Raw genomic sequence first — 26,403 nt, forward strand, 5'->3', positions numbered from 1 at the left:
GCATTTCAATCAAAAAAGTAAAACAGAAAAGTTCATCAAATTATATATAGCAAGATTTTCTTAGGCTAAAAAAAGACATTTCCTAGTATGTACACATTTATGACAGGAATAGATACTGTCAAACTTTGAATGTTTAAAATTTAATTTCTGTAGTACTATCAGTATAGTGGGTTTTTTTTTATTTTTTGAAAGGGAAATGGGGTTAAGTGGCTTGCCAAGGCCACATAGCCAAGTAATTATTAAGTGTCTGAGGCTAGATTTGAACCCAGGCACTCCTGACTCCAGGGCCAGTGCTCTGTCCACTATGCCACCTAGCCACCCCCAGTATAGTGTTAAACTGGATCTAGTCTGAATGCTATTCAACTCTTCAAAAAAAGTGATAATGAAAGAAAATGAATTATCTATTCAAAATAGTAATTTTTTACTCATAACCTTTCCAAAGGCACGTTATTACTTCCAGGTGACAATTATAAAGTTTAGGAATATAATATGGATTAAGGGGAATGAACAATAATGCAACTCTAAGTTCACTCTCCCAAAGGTTACCAGAGTAGTACCTTTTCCTTTCTCTTACATTCCTTAAAACTATTTTAAGAGAACATGCTTAACCTAAATTAGAATCCACATAAATACACCAAGAAACATTTAGAAAGAAAAGAAAAAGCAGGATAAATGGATATAGTAAGAATGAAAGCTACTCCAAGGCATGAAAGGAATTAAAAATGAGGAGAAAACATCTTTTTAAAAAATTTCTTGCCCATATTCTTTTCACTCAAAAAGATTTGATTTAATCTTCATGCTGAGAGATGGTAAATGATAATCCATGATAGTCAACACCAACAACAAATCTTAGAGAGCCTAGGTTACATACAGGCAAATGATTGCTCTTTCTTCTAAAATAAGTCACTTTGCCCACATGATCATTACCAGGACAGCAGGAATTTCTGTGTTACATTCAAAATGAGACTAGTTCTGTTACATTTTCACTTCATTTCTCCAAGCCTCAGTTTTCTCGTGTAAAAACCAGAAACCTATAGTACCTACCTTCATAGAATTGTTGTGAGGTTCAAATAAGGTAATATCTATAAAGGGTTTTCTGAATTTTAAAGTATTTTACAAATGTCAGTTGTTACTACCATGTGATATTTCAGTGCTTCCCTACATAACTGCTATCCCAAGGACTAAATAACCTTTATTCAGGACTAAAATAAACCACCTCACCTCACCTTAATGTTTTTAAAATATAAAATTTATGACAGAAACAAAGCTGTAAACTCTGAAAAATTGCTGAAACAGTGAAAGACCATAACTTTCTATCTTCTATAGATACAGAAACTAAGTAATATTTACCTAAAATAAAAAGAGAACGATAAGAGAGCTCACCAAACCTCAGTGATTAGGATATTTCTAAAGTATACAACATATATATATATATATATATATATATATATATATATATATCGACACACACACACATCAGTGTGTGGAAACACAACAGACACAGACACACAAGGATACAGACTCACTTCTCCAAAGCAAAATTCAGTCCAACCACCATCCTGGTAGAGTTTTCAATCCAGTCTAATGTGCTACGTAAATGTATCAAAATGCTCTCTACCTTAATCATTTTAGGTATCTAGGATATAAGAGTAAGTTCTTCATTTTGAGGATATAGGTGGTACAGTGGATAGAGAACTGGCCTTGGATTCAGGAGTTCAAATCTAGCCTCAGTCACTTGACTGTTACTAGCTGTGTGACCTTGGACAAGTCATTTAACTCTGCCCCGCATTCAGAGCTATCTCCAGTGGTCCTGATTCATATCTGGCCACTGGACTCAGATGGCTCCAGAAGAGAAAGTAAGACTGGTAACTTAGCACAGCACACCCTCACTCAAATTCAATTCATGTGCTGTCAGGGCATCACCTTCCTGGTGTCATAGTCTTTGAGAATGAAGGACAAACTATTGTTATTGTTGTTGCTGTTGTTGCTGCTGCTGCTGCTGCTGCTGCTGGTTCAGGAAGAATTCTGGAAAGTCTACAAAGTGGGCCTTTGTCACTATCTTGGGCAGTATAGGTTGGGTCTTAATGGAAGTGGTTTAACATTTGACTTTCCAAAGATCAAGGGCTAGAAGGGAGCTCAAAGTCCTCCTAGGGCAGCCACCTCATGTTATAGATGAGGAAACTGAGATGGAGGTTAAGGGACTTGACTAAAATCCTAAAGGTAGTAAGCAACCAAGGTAGGATTTGAACCCAGATCCTCTCCTTCCAGAGCTTTCTATTCTACTAAACCTGTTGCCTCCCTCCAGAGCTCCCTCATTGTTACACACGATTTGATAAAATACATCTCAGTTCACTAGAGTCACCCTTGGAGCTGAAATCATTGCCACAAAAATGTCTTCTACTTTTCTTTGTAATCCTAGAGTGATTTGAAGAAAAACTTCTGTGAGTTTTCTTATGCAGCACATGAACATCCCATCACACTAAAGACTGCTTCAGTGGAGGTTTGCTTTCCCCAAAAAGACTTTTTCAAACTGAATCAGGTCATGGGTTATCAATCTAAGCAACTAGCTCGCTTTTTTTCACACTACAGACATTCCAAAATGTCACTTGTACTTCTTGTCAAAGATTTATCTTACTACCAAAATGATTTTGAGGGAAAACATAAAGTTTGGGTAACAGCTAGATCAAACATGGATCCATTCTTAATCTGATTAGATTATGCACTGCCAATTTCAAAAAGAAGAACTAGGACTATTCAAATTGGAGTGGAGACATGGAAATCATATATGGTTTATCCTTGTTGTTCACAAAAGCTTTCTTATAAACCCCTCCCCCCCAAGGTAAGGGAAGTATCTACAGCCATTTTCCTGTGTTACAACTCAACTTAGGTAACCAATATGTTCCTTTACAAAGTCTGTGGCAAATTAAAGTCTTACAGAATGAATCATCCTCCCATAGGTTTACATTTCAGAAATGCCTTTCAGAACAAAAATATTTAATCATAAATCACATATTTAGAAAATTCTACATTTTATATAACTGTATATATTTTATATAATTAAAAACTAAGAGTAATACTTCAAAATTGATTCAATTGTGAATGCTATAAAAGTAAGGAGGTAACACTTGAAAGGAAACATACTTGGCTGGGTAGAGATAAAAGGATCTTTGGATAGTTTTCAAAGAAAACTTGAGAATTATGACTACACAACAGACCATGTTTCCAAAGGTTAACAGTACTTCTAGGACTAGTAGACTGCATTATAAGACTTTGCCCTGAACCAGGACAGCTGGGCACCACTAGGTAGATTTAATCAGTCATCTCTGAATTGTTGTTGGTTCTTATCTGAGTGATAAGCCTTGTCAAAGCTTTTTTCTCTCTCCTAATACCAAGTTAATTGATGAAAATCCCCATAAAGAAAGGAACCATGCCTTATTTATCTTTACCAGTTCCCACCTTATTACATAAGGCCTCTCATATAGAAAGTGCTCAATGAATATTGGTTGAAGAAATATATAAATCAAATCTAAAATGTATTTGTAAGAATTAAATTGCCTATTGCAAAACTTCAAATGATTTGCAAACAAACCATTAAATTTGCCTAATGGCCTTTAAAGAAGCCTCTAGCTATTCTGTCCATCTATTGAGAGAAGAATAAATTAAAGGATCGCCAAGTTCCATCCTTTACAATTATTCCCTAAGTTATTAGTTTCTCTGTAAATGGTAGTCTTCCCCCCCCCCAAATTAAATATTCTATTTATTTGCTTTTCAATAGTAGTTTTCACAAGTCACTTTTCCCCCCAAGGTTTTGAGTTACACAATTTTTCTCCCTCCCTTCTTCCCTGCCCCCCCCCCCCAACTCCCTGACAGAAAGCAATCTGATACAGGCTCTACATTTATAACTATGTTAAACATAGATCGATATTGAACATGTTGTGAGAGAAGAATCGGTTTCAAACAGAAGAAAGAAAACATCAGAGAGATAAAAAATGACATAATTTGTAAAAAAACTTTTAAAAATTGAAAATAATAACCTTTGATCTTCATTTAAACTCCATAGTTCCTTCTTTGCATATGGATGGTATTTTCATCACAATTCTTTAAAAATGCTGTTTAATTATTGAAATGAACAAGTTCATCATGGCTGATCATTACCCCATGTTCTTGGTGGTATATACAATGTTCTTCTGGTTCTGCTCATTTCACTCAGCATCAATTCATGCCAGTCTTTCCAGGTTTTTCTGAAATCTCATTCCTCATAATTTCTTATAGAACAATAGTGTTCCATCACATTTAAATACCATTTTTATTCATCCATTCCCTAACTGATGGGCATCCCCTCAATTTCCAATTGTTTGCCACTACAAAAAGAGCTGCTGTGAATAGTTTTGTACATGTAGGATTTTTATCCTTTTTCATGATGTCTTCAGATAGTAGAGATATTTCTGGATCAAAGGGTATGGATATTTTTATTACCCTTTGGGCCTAATTCCAGATTGCTCTCCAGAAAGGTTGAATCAGTTCACAACTCCACCAACAATGCATTAGTGTCCCAGTTTATCCCTCCAACATTGATCATTTTCCTTTTGAGTCATATTGGCCAATCTGAGAAGTGTTGAGAGGTACCTCAGAGATGCTTTAATTTGCATTTCTCTAATCAATAATGATTTAGAGCAATTTTTCAAATAACTATTGATAGCTTTGATTTCTTTTGTCTGAGAATTGCCTTTCCATATCCTTTGATCATTTGTCAATTGGGGAATGACTTGTTTTTTATAAGTTTAACTCAGTTCTCTATATATTTTAGAAAAGAGTCCTTTGCCAGAAGCACTAGTTGCAGAAATTGTTTCCTAATTGTAAATGGTAGTCTTAAGGAGCATGGAGGCTGCTAGCTCAACAGTGTGTCTCCAATGCCTCAAGAAAGAAGTAAAATGGGAACTATTACCTTATTGATCATTATTAATAATAATCCTGATTTCTACTGAATTATATGCTATTTAAAGACTCCAAATTCTAGAGTTAGAAGGGACACTGGAGAGGATAAAAACTGTAAAGAGGGACATCAGAGTTGATAATTTCCATCTACCATTGTAGATCAGCATCTTCCCTGAAACCTAAGAGTCTTTGAGAGTAGCCCAGAGCACTCAGAATCTAAGTGACTAGCTCAAGAACACACCATCAAGCTTTATTAGAGATAGGATTTGAAATCAGATCTCCCTGCCCATGGACAGCTCTCTATCCCTTTCTTCAGGCCATCTCATTAGGATTAAAAATGGACTGTATTGAATAGTGAGCTTCCTTTCACAAGGAGTGTGAAACTTAAGGACAAAAGAGCACTTCTGTAATGATTTATGAATGTAATTAATGCTTTTTTGGGGGAGGTGGGGAAGGAACTGAAACAAATAAAAAATGAGGTTCCAAAGCTAGTCTTCTATATTCTATATTAGTTTAATTTCTCTACTGCAGTGGATCAGTTCCATAACTCTGAAGGGGCATTAGCTGTTATTAAGGGAAAGCATGTTCTCCATGGCATCAAAGGACCTACCACAGGGACTCACTATCCAGGTGACCTCAGGACAGGTCACTCCTTCACCTCTCCAGATCTCAGTTTCCTTCACCATAAAGGGAAAGGGCTAACCTAGATCATCAGCAAGTTTTCAAACTATGATTCCGTGAATAGGTATCTAGATAGGTATATAGGCAGGCAGGTAGGTAGGTAGATTAGTCCTTTGCATGAGGGAACCAATCTACAACATCCCCAAAAAACTGTCTTCCAACCTCTGCTTGAAACATTCTTGGTACCTGGGAACTCACTATTCTCCAAAGCAGCTCACTTTCACACAACATTTATTTTTATAAAGTTCTTCTTAAATTAAACTGAATTATGCTCTCCTATAATTTCCAGAAACAGTGTGATATGGTAGAAAGAGTTCTATATACTGAGTTAAGAAGACCTGGATTAGAATCCTATGTCTTATTCTTACTAGCTATAGCTATATGACCATGGGCCAGGCAGTGACATTGAGCCTAAGCTCCCTTATCTATAAAAAAGGAGACAAGATTACCTTTAGTACAAGTCTCAAATGAGGGTCCTGAAGCATAAATAAAATCTATTGATATTATTTCCACCATTGGCCAATTTTTCCTCTCTGAAGTGAAGCAGAAAAAAAATCTAGTCACTCTTCCAAGATTAAAATGATTTAAAATTGTTACTATGTCTTACCTATTTCCAGGACAAACACTCATTTCCTTCAATTAATCCTTATATGTCTTATTTTGAGTTTTTCTTATCCTATTGGTTGTTCTTGAATAGAGTAAAGATACTCAAGGTTCCTTGAAACCCAAAACATTGTTTCTTTTTTTAATATTAGGTTTTTTGTTTTTTTTTTGGCAAGGTAATGGGGTTAAGTGACTTGCCAAAGGCAACACAGGTAATTATTAAGTGTCTGAGGCCAGATTTGAACTCAGGTACTCCTGAATCCAGGGCCAGTGCTTTATCCATTGCCACCTAGCTGCCCCTAAATCCAATACATTTTTTATGTGGTTTGATTAGTACTATAAGACAATCATCAACCTTGACTTGGGGGGCGGAGCAAGACAGGAGAAAATCATCTCTTTGGTGCTCTCTCAAAGGACTCTAAATTTTTGAGATATAGAATCCACAGAAGGATCCAGTGAGGCAGTTTTCCAACCCAAGGTAACCTGGAAAAGAATGGAAAAGGTTGGAGGGGTGGCCCGCCAGAGTGAAGGAACTTCAGCCTCCGAGAGGCAGCCCCAGGGTGCTGGGAGCTGCGGCTCACGGCAAGTGGGGGCAGTTTCCTGACCTACACTTGGGGAGTATCAGGCACAGCTTGGGGTATCAGCAGGACCTCTGCCAGAGCAAGCCAGTGAAGCCCAGCCTTCAGTGCACACGGTGAGCAGCGTGGCCCTGGCAGCCCAGATCTAGGAACCGGAAGCAGGAGCTGGTAAGCAGGAGGCCCCAGGGTGTGAGTGCTGAGCCTAGGGAGGGGAATGGAGAGAGACTGCTGAGCTCTGTCTTCTGTATCTGGAACAGGACTCTGGGGCTCTGACCACATTCAGATCCTGATCGCAGTCTAGGCCCCCCCACTGAACAGCCCCTCCCCCACCTCAGCCCTGTGGCACAGGGGTGTGCTTACTGTCATTTACAGACCAAGAGGGAAGACAGTGCCTCACACACAGAAATCCTTGTGGGAAGTATCCCAATAATACTCAAAAGCTCAGGAAGCACTCCAAAACCAGGCACAGGCTGGAGAAATGAGTAAGCACAGAAAAAAGATGAACCTGACCATTGAGAAATACTTTGCCTATGATCCCAAGAAGGATCAAAGCACTCAATCTGAAGATGAGGAAGCACAAGCTCCTGCATCTAAAGACTCCAAGAAAAAACAGAAATTGGGATCAGGCTATGACAGAGCTCAAAAAAGACTTTGAAAATCAAGTGAGGGAGATAGAAGAAAATTGGGAACAGAAATGAGAGAGATGCGAGAAAAACATGAAAAAGGAGTCAGCAGCTTAGTCAAGGAGAACCAAAAAAATGCTGAAGAAAATAACATGTTAAAAACCAGCATAGGTCAAATGGATAAAACAGTTCAAAAAGTTATTGAGGAGAAGAATGCTTTAAAAAGCAAAACTGGCCAGATGGAAAAAGAGATAAGAAAGCACTATGAGGAAAACAAATCCTCTAGATGTAGAATGGAACTGAGGGAGGCTACTGATTTTATGAGAAATCAGGACACAATACTTCAAACCAAAAGAATAAAAAATTAGAAGAAAATGTGAAACATCTCATTGAAAAAATAACTGATATGGAAAACGGATTTAGGACAGATAATCTAAAGATTGTCGGAATACCTGAAAGTCATGACCAGGAAAAGAGCCTTGACATCATTTTCAAAGAATTACTACATGAAAATTGTCCTGGTATTCTAGAAGCAGAGGGCAAAATAGAAATGGAGAGAATCCACCAATCTCCCCGAGAAAGAGATCCAAAAAAGACAACCCCCAGGAATATTACAGCCAAGTTCCAGAACTCCCAAGTCAAAGAGAAAATATTACAAGCAGCCAGAAGGACACAATTCAAATACCATGGAGCTGCAATCAGGTTCTCACAGTACTTAGCAGCAACTACATTAAAAGCTCATAGGGCTTGGAATATAATATTCCAGAAGGCAAAAGAGCTCAGAATGCAACCGAGAATCAACTACCCAGCAAAACTGAATGTCCTCTTCCAGGGAAAAAGATGGACTTTCAATGAACCAGGGGAATTTCAAATGTTCCTATTGGAATGGCCAGAGCTGAACAGAAAGGTTTGATCTTCAAATACAGGACTCAGGTGAAGCATAGAGATTGGAGGAGAGGGGGAAAATATGAGGGATTTATGATGATGAACTACATGTATTCCTACATAGAAAAATTATACTGATAATACTTATATGAACCTTCTCATTTAATAGAGCAGGTAGAAGGAGCTTTTATAGGTGAAGCACAAGAGAGAGCTGAATTTGAAGATATAATGTGGTATAAAAATGGAGTCAATAGCTAAAAGGTAAATGTAATGGGAGAAAGAAAAAGGAGAGATGGAATAGGCTAAGATATTTCATATAATAAGATTTTTTATTACAACCAGCTATTGCAATGATATGGAAGGGAGAAGGCAAGGGGGAATGAGGGAATCTTTGTTCTTATTAGAGGTGGCTAGGATAGGAAACAGAATATATACTCAATGGAGTACAGACATCTGGAGTAAGAAGGAGAGAAGGGGGACAGGGGGAGGGGTGGAGATGTGAATGATGGAGGAGAGGATGGACCATGGGGGGAGAGTGGTCAGATATAACACGTTTTCTTTTTTACTACTTGCAAGGGGCTGGGATTGGATGGTCTATCCAGGACCATAGGACTGGGTAGGTGCTGGGCCTAAGGGGTGGTATGTGGGCTTGGGGCCTCTTGGCCCCTGGGCCGGGGATCTATCTGTTGCACCACTCATCTGTCCTACAGCAGAGACAGAGTGAAAGGAAAGAGAGAAAATATAGTATATGATAGTGGAGAAGTATGAAAGAAGTTAGTTGCGATCAGCAATGGCAACGGTGGAAAAATATGGAAGCAACTTTTGTGATGGACTTATCATAAAGAATGTGATCCACCAGTGACAGAGTTGGTGGTGTTGGAACACAGACTGAAGCACATTTTTTTCTCTTTCTTTCACTTTATTTCTTGTGAGGTTTTTTTAATTTCTGTGGGGTGGGAGGAGGGGATTATGTTCACTCTTACAAGACTATATGAGTAAATAAATTTTAAAAAATTAAAAAAATTAGAAAATAAATTTAGGAGTTGACACTAAAAAAAGAAAAAAGTATCTAGTATGGATGCAACATGGGATACATTTAAAAATAAGCTTTAATACTAAACATTATAATTTTACACTAAAGAAATTTTTTAACCATAATAATTGGATACGAAGAAAACTACTTCACTCTTACATCATCTCTCAAGTGCAATTAAGAATAAAGAAGTGATTTTATAGTCTTTTATAGTATGTTCCTATTATCTTTTAAATAACATGACTAAGCAGTCTAAATAAACTGCAATAAGTTGCTTACCACTGCATCCAGAAATTCAATGCATTTCTTTAGATCAAGCTTTGTATCACAGAACTGCCTGAAAAGTAGTCTTCCAATGGGCTGTTTGTCGCAGAGACTGTTATAATCTTTTTCTGAGTATAGAAAGAAAAGTAGACAACCATGACTATTAGAATCCACAGTGATTTTCTAAATTTTACTTTACACTTGACATAATGAAAATCAAAAAACATTATTTGCAGCTTCAATATTATCATACTCACCAATTTTTTAAAATAGAAAACAAAAGATTCATTGGCATGAGTAAACATTTTAAAAGATGGCAAAGGGAAAAGCAAAAACAATACAGAGGAAGTAGCATATGGCACATTTGCTTTCTTCCCAAGTCAACTCATTCTACAACTGAAAGACTATATTTGAAGGAAGAGCTGGGGATAAGGGGGTGTGGGGGATAGGGGGTGGGAAATGGAAAAGAATGTCAAAACCAAAAAAAAGGTTATGTTCAATAAAATAAATCTTAGCATTTATTTAATGTTTTCAAACTGACTTGTTACATACTAGCCCCACTTCATTTTAAAGAAGTTAATTGACTCAATCACTGTCAACCAGTTGACATTACAGATAGAGTTTGAAAAGGTCTTTCTGCATTCAAGTGTAAAACACTATCTGCTATATCATACTGCCTCAATCACTATATTTATCATATACTTCTACTTCTTTATAACTGAGTTTGTCTTTCTTCTCTTTAACTGCTCAACTTCTAGTAAGAATCTATATTTGAATCCTCTAATTTCACCACTGCCTACTTCACCAAGCTACTGAAATTGCTCCAAGTTCAGCAATGATTTTTTTAATGAATAAATCCAACAGTCTGCTTAGCCCCCCCTTAAAATTTCCCTAGTACTTTATACTATACCTTCTCTATCCTACATACTTTTTCCTTTTTCTTTTTCAAGGCAATGGGGTTAAGTGGCTTGCCCAAGGCCACATAGCTAGGTAATTATTAAGTGTTTGAGGCCGGATTTGAACTCAGGTACTCCTGACTCCAGGGCCAGTACTCTATCCACTGTGCCACCTAGCTGCCCTCTACTTTTTCCTTTTTGCTCCAGTGACATAGCTCTTTCATTCTATCTGTCTGAGTTTGGTCACTTTGCTGGCACCAGGGATAGCTAGCAACCCCTTTGCATTGTCCATCTCTTGATCAAGGTCACAGTTATGGGTCTCAGTCCTAGGGAGCTTGAGCACACCAGAGCTTGCCACCATAGTAGAACAACGATATTGGTCACAGTTCTAGAATGGAAAAGAGTACATGTGGTCTTTCACAGACCAATCAATGTACAGTATACCGGAGTAGTAAACACACCTTTCCCTAAGATGACACAACCTTGGAAGAACTGAAAACTTAATTCTGAAAACATCTGCACAAAAGACATGAAGTTTGGAATGGTGTTTCCTCTACTCCAGAAAGAAAACCTTAATTTAGGACAGATTTAAAAATCAAAAAATAGGCTGGAAAATGAGCAACAGCAGAAAAAGATTCTGATTAAAGAAAGTTACTAAGATGACTGGAAAGAATAAAACACAAATTCGGAGTAAGACAACAAAGTCAAAACTCCTATAAACTAGGCCACTGGAAGACCTCTAAAAGGATTTTTAAAATCAAGTAAGAGTGGTAGAAGAAAAATTGGGAAAAGAAATAAAAGAGATTAAAGAAAATCATGAAAAAAAATAGTCAACAGTTTGACATGGGCGTCAAACAATACTGAAGAAAACAATACCTTAAAAAGACTAAATCAAATTTAAAAAAGACAAAAATCCAATGAAAAGAAGAATGCTTTAAAAAGCACAATTGGACAAATAGGAAAAAGAGGTATAAAAATTCACTGAAGAGATGAATTTTTTTTCTTCTGTTTTTTGTTTTTAGTTTTTGCAAGGCAATGGGGTTAAGTGGCTTGCCCAAGGCCACACAGCTAGGTAATTATTAAGTGTCTGAAGTCGGATTTGAACTCAGGCACTCTTGACTCCAGGGCCAGTGCTCTATCCATTGTGCCACTTAGCTGCCCTGAGATGAATTTCTTAAAAAGCAGAATTAAACAAATGGAAAAAGAGGTGCAAAAATCCACTGAAGAATTCCTTTAATAGTAGAAGTGACCAAATGGAGAAAGAAACTAATTCCTTAAAAATTAGAATTGGGCAAGTGGAAGCCAATGACTTTTTGAGTCATAAACAATTTTTAAAAAAATCAAAAGTATGAAAAAATAAATTAAAATGTTAAATACTTCATTGGAAAAACAAGTGATTTGGAGAGATTATTTAAGAATTACTGGAATTATTAATTATTTAAGAATTATTGGATGGGGTGGCAGTAGGTGGCATGGAAAGGGAAGGAAAGGAAAGGAAAGGAAAGGAAATAATAGAAGAGAAGAAAAGAGAAAAAGGTTGGGAGCAAGAGATCAGGGAGAAGACTAGCACAAATGAGGCAGTATACAATGGAGAAAGTTAAAGTTGGATAGGTGAGGCCAGCTATTTATGGAGAGCTCCACAGTCTGCCCTCCATCTACCTATAAAAATAGACTTTTTTTTCAAAGAATGATAGTAGCTCCATCATTTTATGGATGAAAAAAAGCAGAGCCCAAAGATTAATAAAACCATGCATACCCCTTGACCAAACAATACCACTACTACATCTGTAGCCCAAAGAGATAAACAAAAAGGAAAAGATCTATATGTACAAAAATATGAATGTCCATCAAATGGGGAATGGCTGAAAAAATTATTGCATATGATTGTGATGAAATATTATTGGGCAAGATAAACAAAATGTGCTCAGAAAAACCTGGGATTTTCATGAACTAATACAAAGTCAAGTGAACAGAACCAGGTTTTCAGAACATGGTACATCATAAAAATACTGTATTTTGATCTACTGTGAATAATTTAGCTATTCTTAGTAATAAAATGATCCAAGACAATTCTGAAGGATTTATGATAAACAGTACTGTCCATCTCCAGAGAAAGAATTGGAGTCTTAATATAGACTGAAGAAACTTTTTCTTTAATTTCTATTGTTTTTTTCTGTATCTCTTTCACAGCATGACTTATATGAAAATGTGTTTTGTATGACTGAACATGTATAACCTTTGTCAAATTATATACCCTCTCAATTAGAGGGATATGGAGGGAAGGTGAGATTTCAGGAGTCTAAATTTAAAAAAAATGTTAAAATTGTTTTTACACATGATTGGGGAAAACAATAAAAAATTAAATTAAACTCACTTCTTTGGTAATCTAATTTACTCATAAGTTCAATTATCACAACAAAAAGGATGGCAAATATCTACTGACCCAACTATGACACACTATTGAATACAGAGTCAATCCACTGAGGTATTCTGTCTATTGGGATGCTTGATTACCTTTTATTGCATTAAATATGATAAAAATGACTAAAAAGACCAATTGTATGTAGCTCATATGTTAGCATTTATTACAGAAGATGAATTAGAGAAATACTATGCACAACTTGATCTTCCATATTAGACTGACTACAATCTGATGCTTGGTGACTAAAAAGCAAAGGTAGACAGGGAAAAGATGATCAAAAGTATGTTACAAAATATGACTTAGGTCAGAGTGAAAGAGCTGGCAGTTTGTAGAATTAAATTCAGAAGCCTCCCTTAAAACAGTATCAATATTTCCATCAAGATTAAGGCTAGAAGGGACCAAACAAAAACATACAACATATAAAAATTAAATATACATATATGAAAAAGATTACATAGGAGTTATTCTAGAATCAACTATATATATATATAATATATAAAAACAGACCATTCATAATTGTCAATGTCATCAAATCAGAAGAAATAAAGATAAGAAACTATCATCAACTACAACAGTTTCAACTTCAACTATTAAAATGAAGCATCATTGACAAAACTTAAGAAATAAAAGAAAATCTTGATTGATTTTGGTTATCACCACTTCCCACAGATGCTGAATTTTCAAAGTAACTACAATAATGATAAAGACAAAAAAAATTCCAGAAACTGCCTTTTCCAGCAAAGATTTATTCTCCTTTCCTAGAAGAGATGCATGGTAGCCACTTCTGAATAAAAACATTTTAAAAAGTAAAAAACAAACCATAAGGATGATAAGAGATCATGAGGAATATGACTTTATAAAATAGAAAAAAAATGGAGTTTACAGAAAGCATAACATGGGGCTTAAATAAGTCATCTCATCATAGGAATATTAAGAAATGATGTGGACAAGAAGACAAGTAGTTGGAAAATGGAGAAAATTTTCCTGTACTGTTACTCTATTTTATCTTCATTATAGTAAAAGAATGAGGAAAATCAGATCCTAATGCCTTAGATTCCCATGTACTCCATAGGGAAGTATTACCATACCTCAGAAGAAAAGTGGGAAGGTTGGATAGACCTGACAAGTGCATGTATAATTATTTGTATACTATCAAGGTGATTCATTCTAGAGTTCATAATAATGAAAGAACTAAGTACTTTCAGATTTGTTCCCTCAAAAGGTAACCAAGAGAATAACAATAACTACTGATGACAATGCCCACTTTCTCATTTTCTATGCTATCTTTTTTTTTTAAGGGTTTTTCAAGGCAGTGGGGTTAAGTGGCTTGCCCAAGGCCACACAGCTAGGTAATTATTAAGTGTCTCAAGCCGGATTTGAACTCAGGTACTCCTGACTACAGGGCTGGTGCTCTATCCACTGTGCCACCTAGCTGCCCCATTTCTATGCTATCTTTGATGAAAACATGAGAAAAGAACACTATGTGTCAAAGAATTTTCCATATGAGATTACAACTTTATCTTTACAGGTAAGCAGTTCACAGAAAGAGAGAGAATATGTGCTCTTACACACACACACACACAAACACACACACACACATACACACACACACACAGAATTTTGCATCTCTATGGCACAATGCAGTTCCCTAAATTCTCTCTTCCCCCCAAAAATAAAGTCTCTCATGCATGTGAGGTCACATAAGATTTTTTTCTTGATAAATGTAACCACAATCAAATCTTTGTTCAGTGAATGATTACCAATATCAAGTAAGGCATAAACCAGGGAAATGTGTTTAATAATAATACAACTGAAATTTATAGACTAAGTGCTAATCCAAGGGGATACTTTGCACAGTTAGACAAAATAACAAACAAATTCAAATGTAGTGACAAAAGTTCTAGGATATCAAGGAAAATAAGAAAAAAGGAATCAAGTAAGAGTAATTCATGTAATATTACAAAGAAGTAATCATAAAACCATGTTTAATGGTTTAAAAGAATTTTTTAAATGGATCCAAAGAATGGCTTAGACAAGGAAGACTGAGAACAATTGCACTCAGGAATTCACTGTTGATAAATCAGAACCTTCTGGAAGAGATGTGTAATCACTCAAAAGAGTTTGGTAAGTCTATCTGCAAAGAAACAGCCAAATGAATAAAGGAAACAAGCATTTAATAAGTGCTGACAGTTTGCTAGGAACCATGCTAAAAGCAGGAGATCCATCTACGAGCAAAAAAGACAAGTCCAGATCTCAAAAAGCTTGCATTTTAAAGGTGGAAGACTACACATAAAGGGACTTAAAAAGAGGAGGGAAAGAGGGAAATGAAGCTACCTAGCAGGAGAGAATGATTTTGAAGTCTACAAAGTCAGAAACAAGGTCAGGAGGGTGATAAAGGCAGACCAGACTAGGCATCCTCCACAAAATAGAAAAATGAGGGGGAATTCACCAAAAGGAGAAAGGGGTAGGCTTAGCTGACGGATAATACAAAAGGAGTAGGGCACAAGGGCTAGAAGGACATTCCAGGCTGAGGACACCTATGAACCTGAGGGAAAAGACAGCACTAAGGGCATGAATCTGAAGTCCAAAAGGCCAAAACAGGACTCAGAGGAGAAATAAGAATTCAATATGAATCCAAATGGATACCCTACTGGGAAGGGGTTTGTAACACAAGGACTGGAAATTTATTTTTTAAATATTCTGAAGCTAAATTTCAGGATAACTAGTATGCTTTATAATCCTATGAGTTTTGTATTGTGTATTTAAAACCCTCTGATCTGGAAAGAGGTCCATGAGTTTCATCAGCTTGAAGCACATATCATGGGCCTTTACTGGCACAAAGAAAGCCCAGAACCTCTTCTATAGAACTTGCCAAGAATAAGTATATCTGGGATGAACAATCAAGATCTTCAGTCATAAACAATAATATAATCACACCATCCCTAAGGCCAGATCAAATGGGATGATATCATAGTAGGAGTTATATAAAATGCTTTTTCCCTTCCCGTCCCACCCATAATCTTAAAGATCATGTTATAAAACAATTAAAAGAGAACTGGAACAGAAAGTTTTCACAAAGAAGATCAGGGAGTAAATTTTTAACCAAAACATGATATTAAAGCATTTGCAAAGATAAAAATCTATGTAATTACATGAAAATGAAAAGCTTTTGCTTGTAAGAACAAAATTAATTCAACTAGATTAAAAAAAGTGGCTGTAGAAAAAAATCTTTCCATTATATATCACCAATAAGAATCTGATTTCCAAGATAAAAATAATTAACTAAAAGAAACACATGACTTGTCATCATCAAAATGTAGATGTTTAAAGAATATGAAAAGCTTTCAAAAATGCAAACTATAAGGAAATATATGAGAGAATGTCAAACATTTTTTAAATGCATTTTAAACTTAAATATAAAATAAGAAAAAAGTCTGCCAGAACATGAGGATTCAATGTAAAGCAATAAATGAACATGTCTAATAAACACTGCACATAGTATTCAAAACTGTCCATGTTTTCTTGGATTCTTAGTAGGCTTTCTTTTGTTCTCTGCTATTTATTTTTTACTTTATTTGTGCTGGACTGCATCCCACCCCAGACAATAATTAAGTGCAGAGATACATACACATATACACACATATAGGTAACTATAATCATTAACATTATATGCATACACATATATGTAAGACTGCTCTATACTTATTTCCACTTGTCTTGTTTCTCTGAAGGTGGATACTATCTTCCTTGAGAAATCCAAGTCTTTCCAAAATTTTCTAGACCCACCAGCTCATCATTTCCTACACCACAGTGATATTCCAATCTTAAACTGTTTTAGTTAAATAGTCTAAAACAAAATTGATTAATACAACTGACTTACAGTATAGTTTCCCTAGTTTTCTCCTTTGATTAAATCTATAATAGCTTTAAATTTATTGGGATGATTATAACCCCCTACTTTTCTTTACATAAGTTCTACTCCTCATCTTTATTGTGTTTGCATATATCTTTTTTTTGCTTTTGAATGTGAAATTTCTTATTAATTGCTGCTTTTTATCTTTTATTTTATTTTTCTAGTTTTTGCAAGGCAATGGAGTTAAGTGGCTTGCCCAAGGCCACACAGCTAGGTAATTATTAAGTGTCTGAGGCCGGATTTGAATTCAGGTACTCCTGACTCCAGGGCCAGTGCTCTATCCACTGTGGCACCTAGCCATCCCGCTTTTTATCTTTTTAAAAATATTTTATTTATTTGTCTTTCCAACTAGATGCAACGGTAGTTTTTACCAATAATTTTTTTCAAGGTTTTGAGTTTTACATTTTTCTTCCTCCCTCCTTTCCCTCCTCTCTTCCCCTAACAAAGCAATGTCATATAGGGTCCACATTTTACTAAACAGTAAGTTCATATTGATCATGTCATGAAAGAATCACATCCAAATGGAAGAAAGAAAACATTAAAGAGAAAAAAATGAAATAATACATAAGCCAACTTTTAAAAATTGACAATAATAAGCTTTGGTTTTCATTTAACTCCATATTTCCCTCTCTGGATAACGAAAGTATTTTCTATCACAAATCTTTTAAAATTGCTTTGAGGGGCAGCCTCAGAGCCCCGGCCCTGGAGTCAGGGAGACCTGAGTTCAAATTTGACCTCAGACACTTAATAATTGTGTGACTTTGGGCAAGTCACTTAATCCCATTGCCTTGCAAAAAAAAATTATCTTTACTATTGTACTGTTAGAATGAACAAGTCCATCATAGTTGATCATCATCCCATGTTCTTCTTGGTGTGTATGATATTCTTCTGATTCTATTCATTTTACTCCACATAAATTCAAGCAAGTCTTTCCAGGCTTTTCTGAAATCTATCCCTCATGATTTGTTATAGAATAAAGTGTTTCATCACATTCATATACCACATTTGTTCAGCCATTCCCTAATTGATGGACAACACCTCAATTTCCAGTTGTTTGCCACTACAAAAAGGGTTGTTATGAATATTTTTGTACATGTGGGCTTTTTACCCTTTCTCATAATCTCTTCAAGATAAAGATCCAGTCCTGTTATTTCTGGATCAAAGGATATGCACATTTTTATTGCCCTTAGGACATAATTCTAAATTTCTCTGCAGAAAAGTTGGATCAGTTCACAACTCTACCAAGAGTGCATTAGTGCCACAGTTTTCCCAAAACCCCTCTATCATTGATCATTTTTCTTTCTAGTCATATTGGCCAATCTGATAAGTGTGAGGTCATATCTCAGGGATGTTTTAACATGCATTTCTCTAATAAATGATGACTTAGAGCAATTTTTCATGACTATGGATCGCTTTGATTTCTTTGTTTGAGAATTGCCTTTCTAAATATCTGGGTTTTTTTTTAAGATTTTAGGGGTGGCTAGGTGGCGCAGTGGATAGAGCACCAGCACCAGTTCAAATCCGGCCTCAGACACTTCATAATTACCTAACTGTGTAGCCTTGGGCAAGCCACTTAACCTCATTTGACTTGCAAAAACCTAAAAAAAAAAAAAAGAAAAGATTTTATTTATTTTGAGTTTTATAATTTTTCCCCTAATATTCCTTCCCTCCCCCTACAGAAGGTAATTTGTCAGTCTTTACATTGTTTCCAAGTATACATTGCTACAAATTGAATGTGATGAGAGAGAAAGCATATACTTAAGGAAGAAACAAAGTATAAGAGATCGCAAGATCAGACAAGCAGTTTGTCTTCTTCCTAAATTTAAGGTAATCATCCTTGGTCTTTGTTCAAACTCCACAATACTTTCTCTAGATACAGACGGTATTCTCCATTGCAGACAGCCCCAAATTGTCCCTGATTGTTGCACTGATGGAATGAGCAAGTCCATCAAGGTTGAGCATCGCCCCCATGTTGCTGTTAGGGTGTACAGTGTTTTTCTGGTTCTGCTCATCTCACTCAGCATCAGTTCATGCAAATCCCTCCAGGCTTCCCTGAATTCCCATCCCTCTTGGTTTCTAATAGACCAATATTGTTCCATGACATACATATACCACAGTTTATTAAGCCATTCCCCAATTGAAGGATATTCACTTAATTTCCAATTCTTTGCCAACACAAAAGGGGCTGCTATGAATATTTTTGTACAAGTGACGCTTTTACCCCTTTTCATCATCTCTTCAGGGTATAGACCCAGTAGTGATATTGTTGGATCAAAGGGTATGCTCATTTTTCTTGCCCTTTGGGCATAGTTCCAAACTTCTTTCCAGAAAGGTTGGATGAGTTCACAGCTCCACCAATAATGTAATAGTGTCCCAGATTTCCCACATCCCTTCCAACAAGGATCATTATCCTTTCTGGTCATACTGGCTAGTCTGAGAGGCATGAGGTGGTACCTCCGAGAAGCTTTAATTTGCATTTTTCTAATAAGTAATGATTTAGAGCATTTTTTCATATGACTATGGATTGTTTTGATCTCCTCATCTGTAAATTGCCTTTGCATATCTACAGCATTTTCTGAAAGCAACATATTGAATTTACAATTTAATATGCTGCCTTTTTCCATACTATAAATGAATTCATTCAATTTACATTCTAAGTTAAAATTACTAGTTTATTTTCTTCCTTCCTATTTTCCTCACTGTCCTTCTAACCCTATTCCTATCATTAGCCACTGCTTTATTTCTACCTGTTTCCTTGCCCTTCTTCTTTTTCCTTAACCTAACTCTCCTCCAAAAATCCCTCCTTTATCCCCATCCCTACCTTGCCCTCTTATTTCTATCTGAATTTAGAAGATGTTAATACCTTTCCAAATGTTACTTCCTCTTAATCTCATTCCCATTAATCTACACCCCATTAGTCTAAACTCCCCTTATATTCCCTACCCCTTTCTTTATAGATTTAGAAGACTTTTATACTCTCTGAATGTATATGCTGTTCTCGCTTTAACCAAGATCTTATGTGAGCAGGTTTTACTCTAAAAAAATCCCTCCCTAATCTTCTCCCCACTCCCTATCCTATTACTTTCGTTTCTTTTCGAATTTAAAGGATTTTAGACCCTACTAAATATACATGTATTTTTTCTTCTTTAACCCATTCCCAGAACTACAAGACCTCCTCCACATCTAATTTTTCTTCATCAATTCATTTGCAGATTACTTTTTTAAACCTTTTCCTACATCATTTTTTTAGAATAAAGTCATACTCAATTCTACTCCCATCTTTCTTTCAAAGAACTCAATTACTATTGACAATCTTAGACATATGGTTTATATTTCCAAATATAAAGAGTAAACAATTTGAACTTATTGAGTTCCTTGTAATTGGTCTTTGAAGTTTACCTTATATTTCTCTTGGATCAAAATTCCAGTCTTTTTGTGACAAAATTTTGAAACTCTGGCAATTCAATGAATATCCCCCCCCATTCAGGATTATACTTAACTTTGCTGGATGTGATATTTTAGGCTGGAACCATAGTTCTTTTGCTGTTCAATATAGAGTGTTTCAGGACTTAAGATCTTTTAGTATAGCCACTGCTAATTCTAATTGTGGTACTGCTATATTTGAATTGTTTGTTTCTTGCTGCTCATAATATGTTCTCCTTAACTTGGGGGTTTCAGCATTTGGCTATGATATTTTTATAAATTTTCATCCTAGGGTCTCTTTCAGGTGGTGACTGGTACATTTTTTTTTTTTTTTGGTTTCTACTTTCCACTTTTGTACTATAATTTCAGGACCATTTAAAAAAAATTTCTTGTCAGGACCACTAAAAAAATTTCTAGTATTATTGTACCTAAATTCTTTTTTCATAGCTTTCAAGTAGTGGAATTATTCTTAGATTTTCTTTTCTTGATCTGTTGTCCTGATCATCTGTTTTTCTTATTTAGATGTTTCACATTCTCTTCTACTTTTTCATTCTTTATATTTTGTTTTACCATTCCTTGACCTCTTACAATTCCATTAGTTTCCATTTACCCAATTCTGGTTTTCAAGGAAAACTACTTTTCCTTAAAATTCTCTGGATCTACTTTTCTAGGTCAACTACCTTCTTTTCATAATCTTTTTGTTCTACTTGGATTTTTAAGAAAAATTTCCTCACTCACTCTAATTTTATTATTTTTTTAAATTTTATAAAGGTTTTATTTATTTTCAGTTTTACAATTTTTGCCCCACTCTTGCTTCCCTCCCCCCCCACCTCCCACAGAAGGCAGTTTGTTAGTCTTTACATCATCCCCACAGTATGCATTGATCTAAGTTAAATGTGATGAGAGAAATCATATCCTTAAAGAAGAAACATATAGTATGAGATATAGCAGAACACTTTTTAAAAAATTAAATTGACATTACAAAGGAAGTCTTTGGTTTTTTTTTCAAACTCCACAATTCTTTCTAAGGATACAGATGGCATTCTCCATCCCAGATACTGTGCCTGATTGATGCCCTGTTGGTATGAGTAAGTCCATTAAGGTTGATCATCATTCCAATGTTACTGTTAGGGTGTACGATGTTCTTCTGACTGTTCATCTCACTCAGCATCAGTTCACACAAATCCTTTGAGGTTTCCTGAATTCCCATCCCACCTGATTTCTAATAGAACAATAGTAATCCATCACATACATATACCACAGTTTGTTCAACCATTTCCCAATTGATGTACATTCCCTCACTTTACATTTCTTTGCCACCACAAAGAAAGCTGCTATGAATATTTTTGAACAGGTGATGCTTTTACTTTTTTTCATAATCTCTTCAGGGTATAGACCCAGTAGTGGTATTGCTGGATCAAAGGGTATGCGCATTTTTGTTGCCTTTTGGGCATAATTCCAAATTGCTCTCCAGAGAGGTTGGATGAGTTCACAGCTCCACCAACAATATATTAGTGTCCCAGATTTCCCACATCCTTTCCAACATTGATTATTGTCCTTTCTGGTCATATTGGCAAGTCTGAGAGGTGTGAGGTGGTACCTCAGAGATGCTTTAATTTGCATTTCTCTAATAATTAGTGATTTAGAGCAACTTTTCATATGACTCTGGATTCCTTTTATTTCCTCATTTGCAAATTGCCTTTGCATATCCTTTGACCATTTGTAAATTGGAGAATGGCTTGTCTTTTTTAAAAAATTTTGACTCAGTTCTCTGTATATATTAGAGATGGATCCTTTGTCAGAAACACTAGACATAAAATAATTCTTTAATAATTTGTTGTTTGATCCAATCATTCTTTAAAATGAGATTATTCAGTTTCTAATTAGTTTGGGGTCTATATCTCCCTGGTCTAATGTTGCATATGATTTTTACTGCATTATAATCTGAGAAAGATGTATTCAGTATTTCTGCCTTTCTGCAGTTGATCATTAGGTTTTTATGTCCTAGTACATGGTCAGTTTTTGTGTATATACCATGTACTGCAGAAAAGAAAGTATATTCCTTTCTACCCTCATTCAGTTTCCTCCATAAGTCTATCATGTCTAGGTTTTCTAACAATCTATTTACCTCTTTAACTTCCTTCTTGTTTATTTTGTGATTAGATTTATCTAAATCTGAGAATGGGAGGTTGTGGTCTCCCACTAGTAGAGTTTTATTGTCTATGTTGTCTTCTTGTACCTCCTTCAACTTCTCCTCTAAGAATTTTGATGCTATACCACTGGGTACACACGTATTTAGTACTGACATTATTTTATTGTCTATTGTACCTTTTAGGACAATGTGGTTTCCTTCCTTATCTTTTTTATAGCTATCTATTTTTGCAGCTGCTTTGTCTGAGATAAGGATTGCTACCCCTGCTTTTTTCACATCAGTTGAAGCAAAATATATTTTGTTTCAACCTTTTACCTTTACTCTATATGTATCTCTGCTTCAAATGAGTTTCTTGTAAGCAACATATTGTAGGATTCTGGTTTTTAATCCACTCTGCTATTTGCTTATGTTTTAAGGGTAAGTTCATCCCAATCATATTCAAAGTTATAATCACTCTTTATTGCTTCCATGTTATCTTCCCTCTGTTTGTACTTCCCCTTTTTTCCTTTTATCCATATTCCCCAGTGTTTTATTTTTGAATTCTGTCACCTTTATTGTGTTTGTCCTCCTATATCCAACTCCCTCCCCCTCTTTTCCCCCCTTTCCCTTTGCCCTTTCTTTCCTGAGTCCCCCTTTCCTCCCTCCTCCCCCTCCCCTTTTCCCCTTTTCACACTTTAAAGGTAACACAAGTTTCTTAACTTAACTGAGCCTGTGTATGTTAACTTTAAGCCAATCTGATGAGAGTAGGATACAGGTGATTCTCACCTCCTCCCTTCTTCCCCTCTATTGCAATAAGTCCTTTGTACTTCTTAATGTAATGAGATTTACCCCATTCAGTCCACTCTATCCTCCCATCTCTTTATTGTCCACCTTTTTAAGAAGGTATTGTTTTTAAATCATTCTATCTGAGTCACAGAAAGGTGATGAGTGTCCATCACTTCTGGCTGTTCTCTCTAACTAAAATTACAATTATTGAGACTTATTAGAGGTTTTTCTCCCAGGTAAGGAAATATCCAGTTTCATCTTATTGGATAACTATTTCTCAAATAAGTCATGTGTATCCATCCATCTCTTAGGGCTAATTAAATTCTCTCTAATAGAGTTACAATTCTTGAGAGTTGTTAAAGTCTTTCTTTCAAGGTAGGGATATTGCCAGTTTCATCTTATTTGATAAGTTTTTCCCCCCTTCCCCCTCCCCTTTTTTTTCAATTTTACCTTTTCATGTGTTTCTTGAGGCTCCTGTTTAAAGTCCAAATTTTCTATTAAGTTCTGATCTTTTCATGAGGGAAAAATTGGAAGTCTCCTATCATTAAATGTCCATCTTTTGCCCTAGAAGAGAAGGCTCAGTTTTGCTGGATATTGGATTCATGGCTGCATTCCAAGCACTCTTTTTGGAATACATTCCAGGTCCTTTGATCCCTTAATGTTGACACTGCCAGGGCCTGTGTAATCCTTGCTATTTGAATTGTTTCCTTTTGGCTACTTGCAGGATTTTCTCTTTTATCTGATAATTCATTAATTTGGCTACAATATTCCTTGGTGTTGACATTTTGGGATCCCTTTTGGGGGGGGGGTCAATGTATTTTTTCAATAATTATTTTGCCCTCTGGTTCTGTGATATCAGGGCAGTTTTCCATCACTAAATCTTGTAGTATTAAGTCCAGGCTTTTTTTTCTCTTCAATGTTTTCAGTAAGACCAATAATTTTTAGGTTATCTTTCCTCAATCTATTCTCTAGGTCAGTGGTTTTGCTGACAAGGTATTTAACATTTTCTTCTATTTTTCTTTCTATTTTTTGGCTTTGTTTAACAAATTCTTGTTGTCTAATGAAGTCATTGGTTTCCATAGACTCCATTCTTCTTTTTTAAGGAAGAATTTTCTTCATTTACCTTTTGCAACTCTTTTTCCAATTGGCCAATTCTATTTGTGTAAGAGTTTTCCTTTTGTTCATTTGAGGTTTTGAAAGAATTATTTTCTCTTTGTATTTGTCCAATTATATTTTCCAAGGACTTGTTTTCTTGTTGCAAGGTGTTAATTTTCTCTTGGATTTCTTTTCCTAAATTTTTTTTTCAAGGCAATGCAGTTAAGTGGCTTGCCCAAGGCCACATGGCTAGGCAATTATTGTCTGAGGCCGGATTTGAACACAGGTACTCCTGACTCCAAGGATGGTGCTCTATCTACTGTGCCACCTAGCCACCCCCTTTTCCCAAATTTTCCAATTGATTTTTAAACTCCCTCCTTATTTCTTTTTATGATTTTTTTTTAGGTTTTTGCAAGGCAAATGGGGTTAAGTGGCTTGCCCAAGGCCACACAGCTAGGTAATTATTAAGTGTATTAGACCAGATTTGAACCCAGGTACTCCTGACTCCAGGGTCGGTGCTTTATCCACTGCACCACCTAGCCGCCCCTCCCTCCTTAATTCTTCACGGAAGTATTTCTGGGCTGGAGACTAAATCATATACTGCTCAGAGGTTCTACATCTCTGAATTAGGGTCTTTTCCTTCAAGGAATTTTTCTATGTTCCCCCCTTCCGTTGGCCTTGGTTCATTTTCCTAAGACCTCATGTTGGGGGGAGGGGCTGGTTCCCAGAGGTGGGGTATTCAGATCCCTAGAGGCTTTCCTCACTGAGTGCCATCTCTCCAGCTGGCCAGTAGGGGGTGCTGGAGGCTTTTCTCACTGAGTGGCTAGTAGAGGGTGTTGGCTTCTCTCCCCAGATGTAATATCTCCTCCCGGCCAGCAGGGGCACTAGAGGCTGGAACCTGCTCTCCGGCCCTTCCTGTCAGTCCCACGGCCACGCCTCCACGCTCTGGTTGTTTCTCAGAGCGAAGTGGTTCCCACAGCAAAGCCCAGGGCTGCTCTCAGATGGGGCGGGCTCTCGCCCCTCCCCCACTAGTTCAGAGCTCTGCACCCCCCATCCCCCCATCCCCAAAGACAGACCTTGAGGTCCGTGTTGTTCTTCTGGCTTCTCTTGCTGGGTTTTATCAACAGAACTTCCATTAAGAAGTTTATTTCATAGTGTTTATGAGGGAAGATCAGGAGACCCTAGCACAGGGCCTGGCTTCTCTCTGCCATCTTGGTTGGAAGGTCTAATTTGATTTTTGATTTTTTACTTTTTTTAACTTTTTTTTAAAAATTTAAGGCAATGGGGTTAAGTGGCTTGCCTAAAGTCACACAGCTAGGTAATTATTAAGTGTCTGAGACCAGATTTGAACTCAGATACTCCTGACTCCAGGGCCAGTGCTTTATCTACTACATCACCTAGCTGCCCAATTTTTTTTTGAATTATAAAGATTTTATTTATTTTATTTTGAGTTTTATAATTTTACACCTAATCTCACTCCCCCCCAACAGAAGGCAATCTGTCAGTTTTTACATTTTTTCATGGTATACAATGATCCAAATTGAACGTGATGAGAGAGAAATCATATCCTTAAGGAAGAAACATAAAGTATAAGAGATCGCAAGATCAGACAATAAGATATCAGTTAATAGTCCTTGGTCTTTGTTCAAACTCCACAGTTCTTTCTCTGGATACAGATGGCACTCTCCATCTCAGACAGCCCCAAATTGTCCCTGATTGTTGCACTGATGGAATGAGCAAGTCCATCAAGGTTGAACGTCACCCCCATGTTGCTGTTAGGGTGTACAGTGTTTTTCTGGTTCTGCTCATCTCACTCAGCATCAGTTCATGCAAATCCCTCCAGGTTTCCCTGAATTCCCATCCCTCTTTATTTCTAATAGAACAATAGTGTTCCATGATATACATATACCAACAATTTTCTAGGCCATTCCCTAATTGAAGGACATTTACTTGATTTCCAATTCTTTGCCACCACAAACAGAGCTGCTATGAATATTTTTGTACAAGTGATGTTTTTACCCTTTTTCATCATCTCTTCAGGGTATAGACCCTGTAGTAGTATTGCTGGATCAAAGGATGTGCACGTTTTTGTTGCCCTTTGGGTGTAGTTCTAAATTGCTCTCCAGAAAGGTTGG

General features: G+C 36.3%; 1 protein-coding gene across 5 annotated transcripts in view; it reads right to left on the reverse strand.

Moving 5' to 3' along the window:
• GRK4 (G protein-coupled receptor kinase 4) overlaps nt 1–26,403 on the reverse strand; it is a 137,161-nt gene that overhangs the window by 73,601 nt on the left and 37,157 nt on the right. For 3 of the 5 annotated variants that reach the window (XM_074229875.1, XM_074229873.1, XM_074229874.1), the window contains exon 3: nt 9,618–9,730. The exons of 1 other annotated variant lie outside the window; for it this stretch is intronic. In XM_074229875.1, the coding sequence (XP_074085976.1) occupies nt 9,618–9,730 (113 nt within the window). Of the gene's footprint in view, nt 1–6,574; nt 6,596–9,617; nt 9,731–26,403 lie in introns of those variants that run through there. One more of the 5 variants, XM_074229877.1, reaches the window with a different exon arrangement.

This window comes from Macrotis lagotis, chromosome 3, assembly GCF_037893015.1.
Source record: "Macrotis lagotis isolate mMagLag1 chromosome 3, bilby.v1.9.chrom.fasta, whole genome shotgun sequence".
In the NCBI taxonomy this organism is placed as follows: Eukaryota; Metazoa; Chordata; class Mammalia; order Peramelemorphia; family Peramelidae; genus Macrotis; species Macrotis lagotis.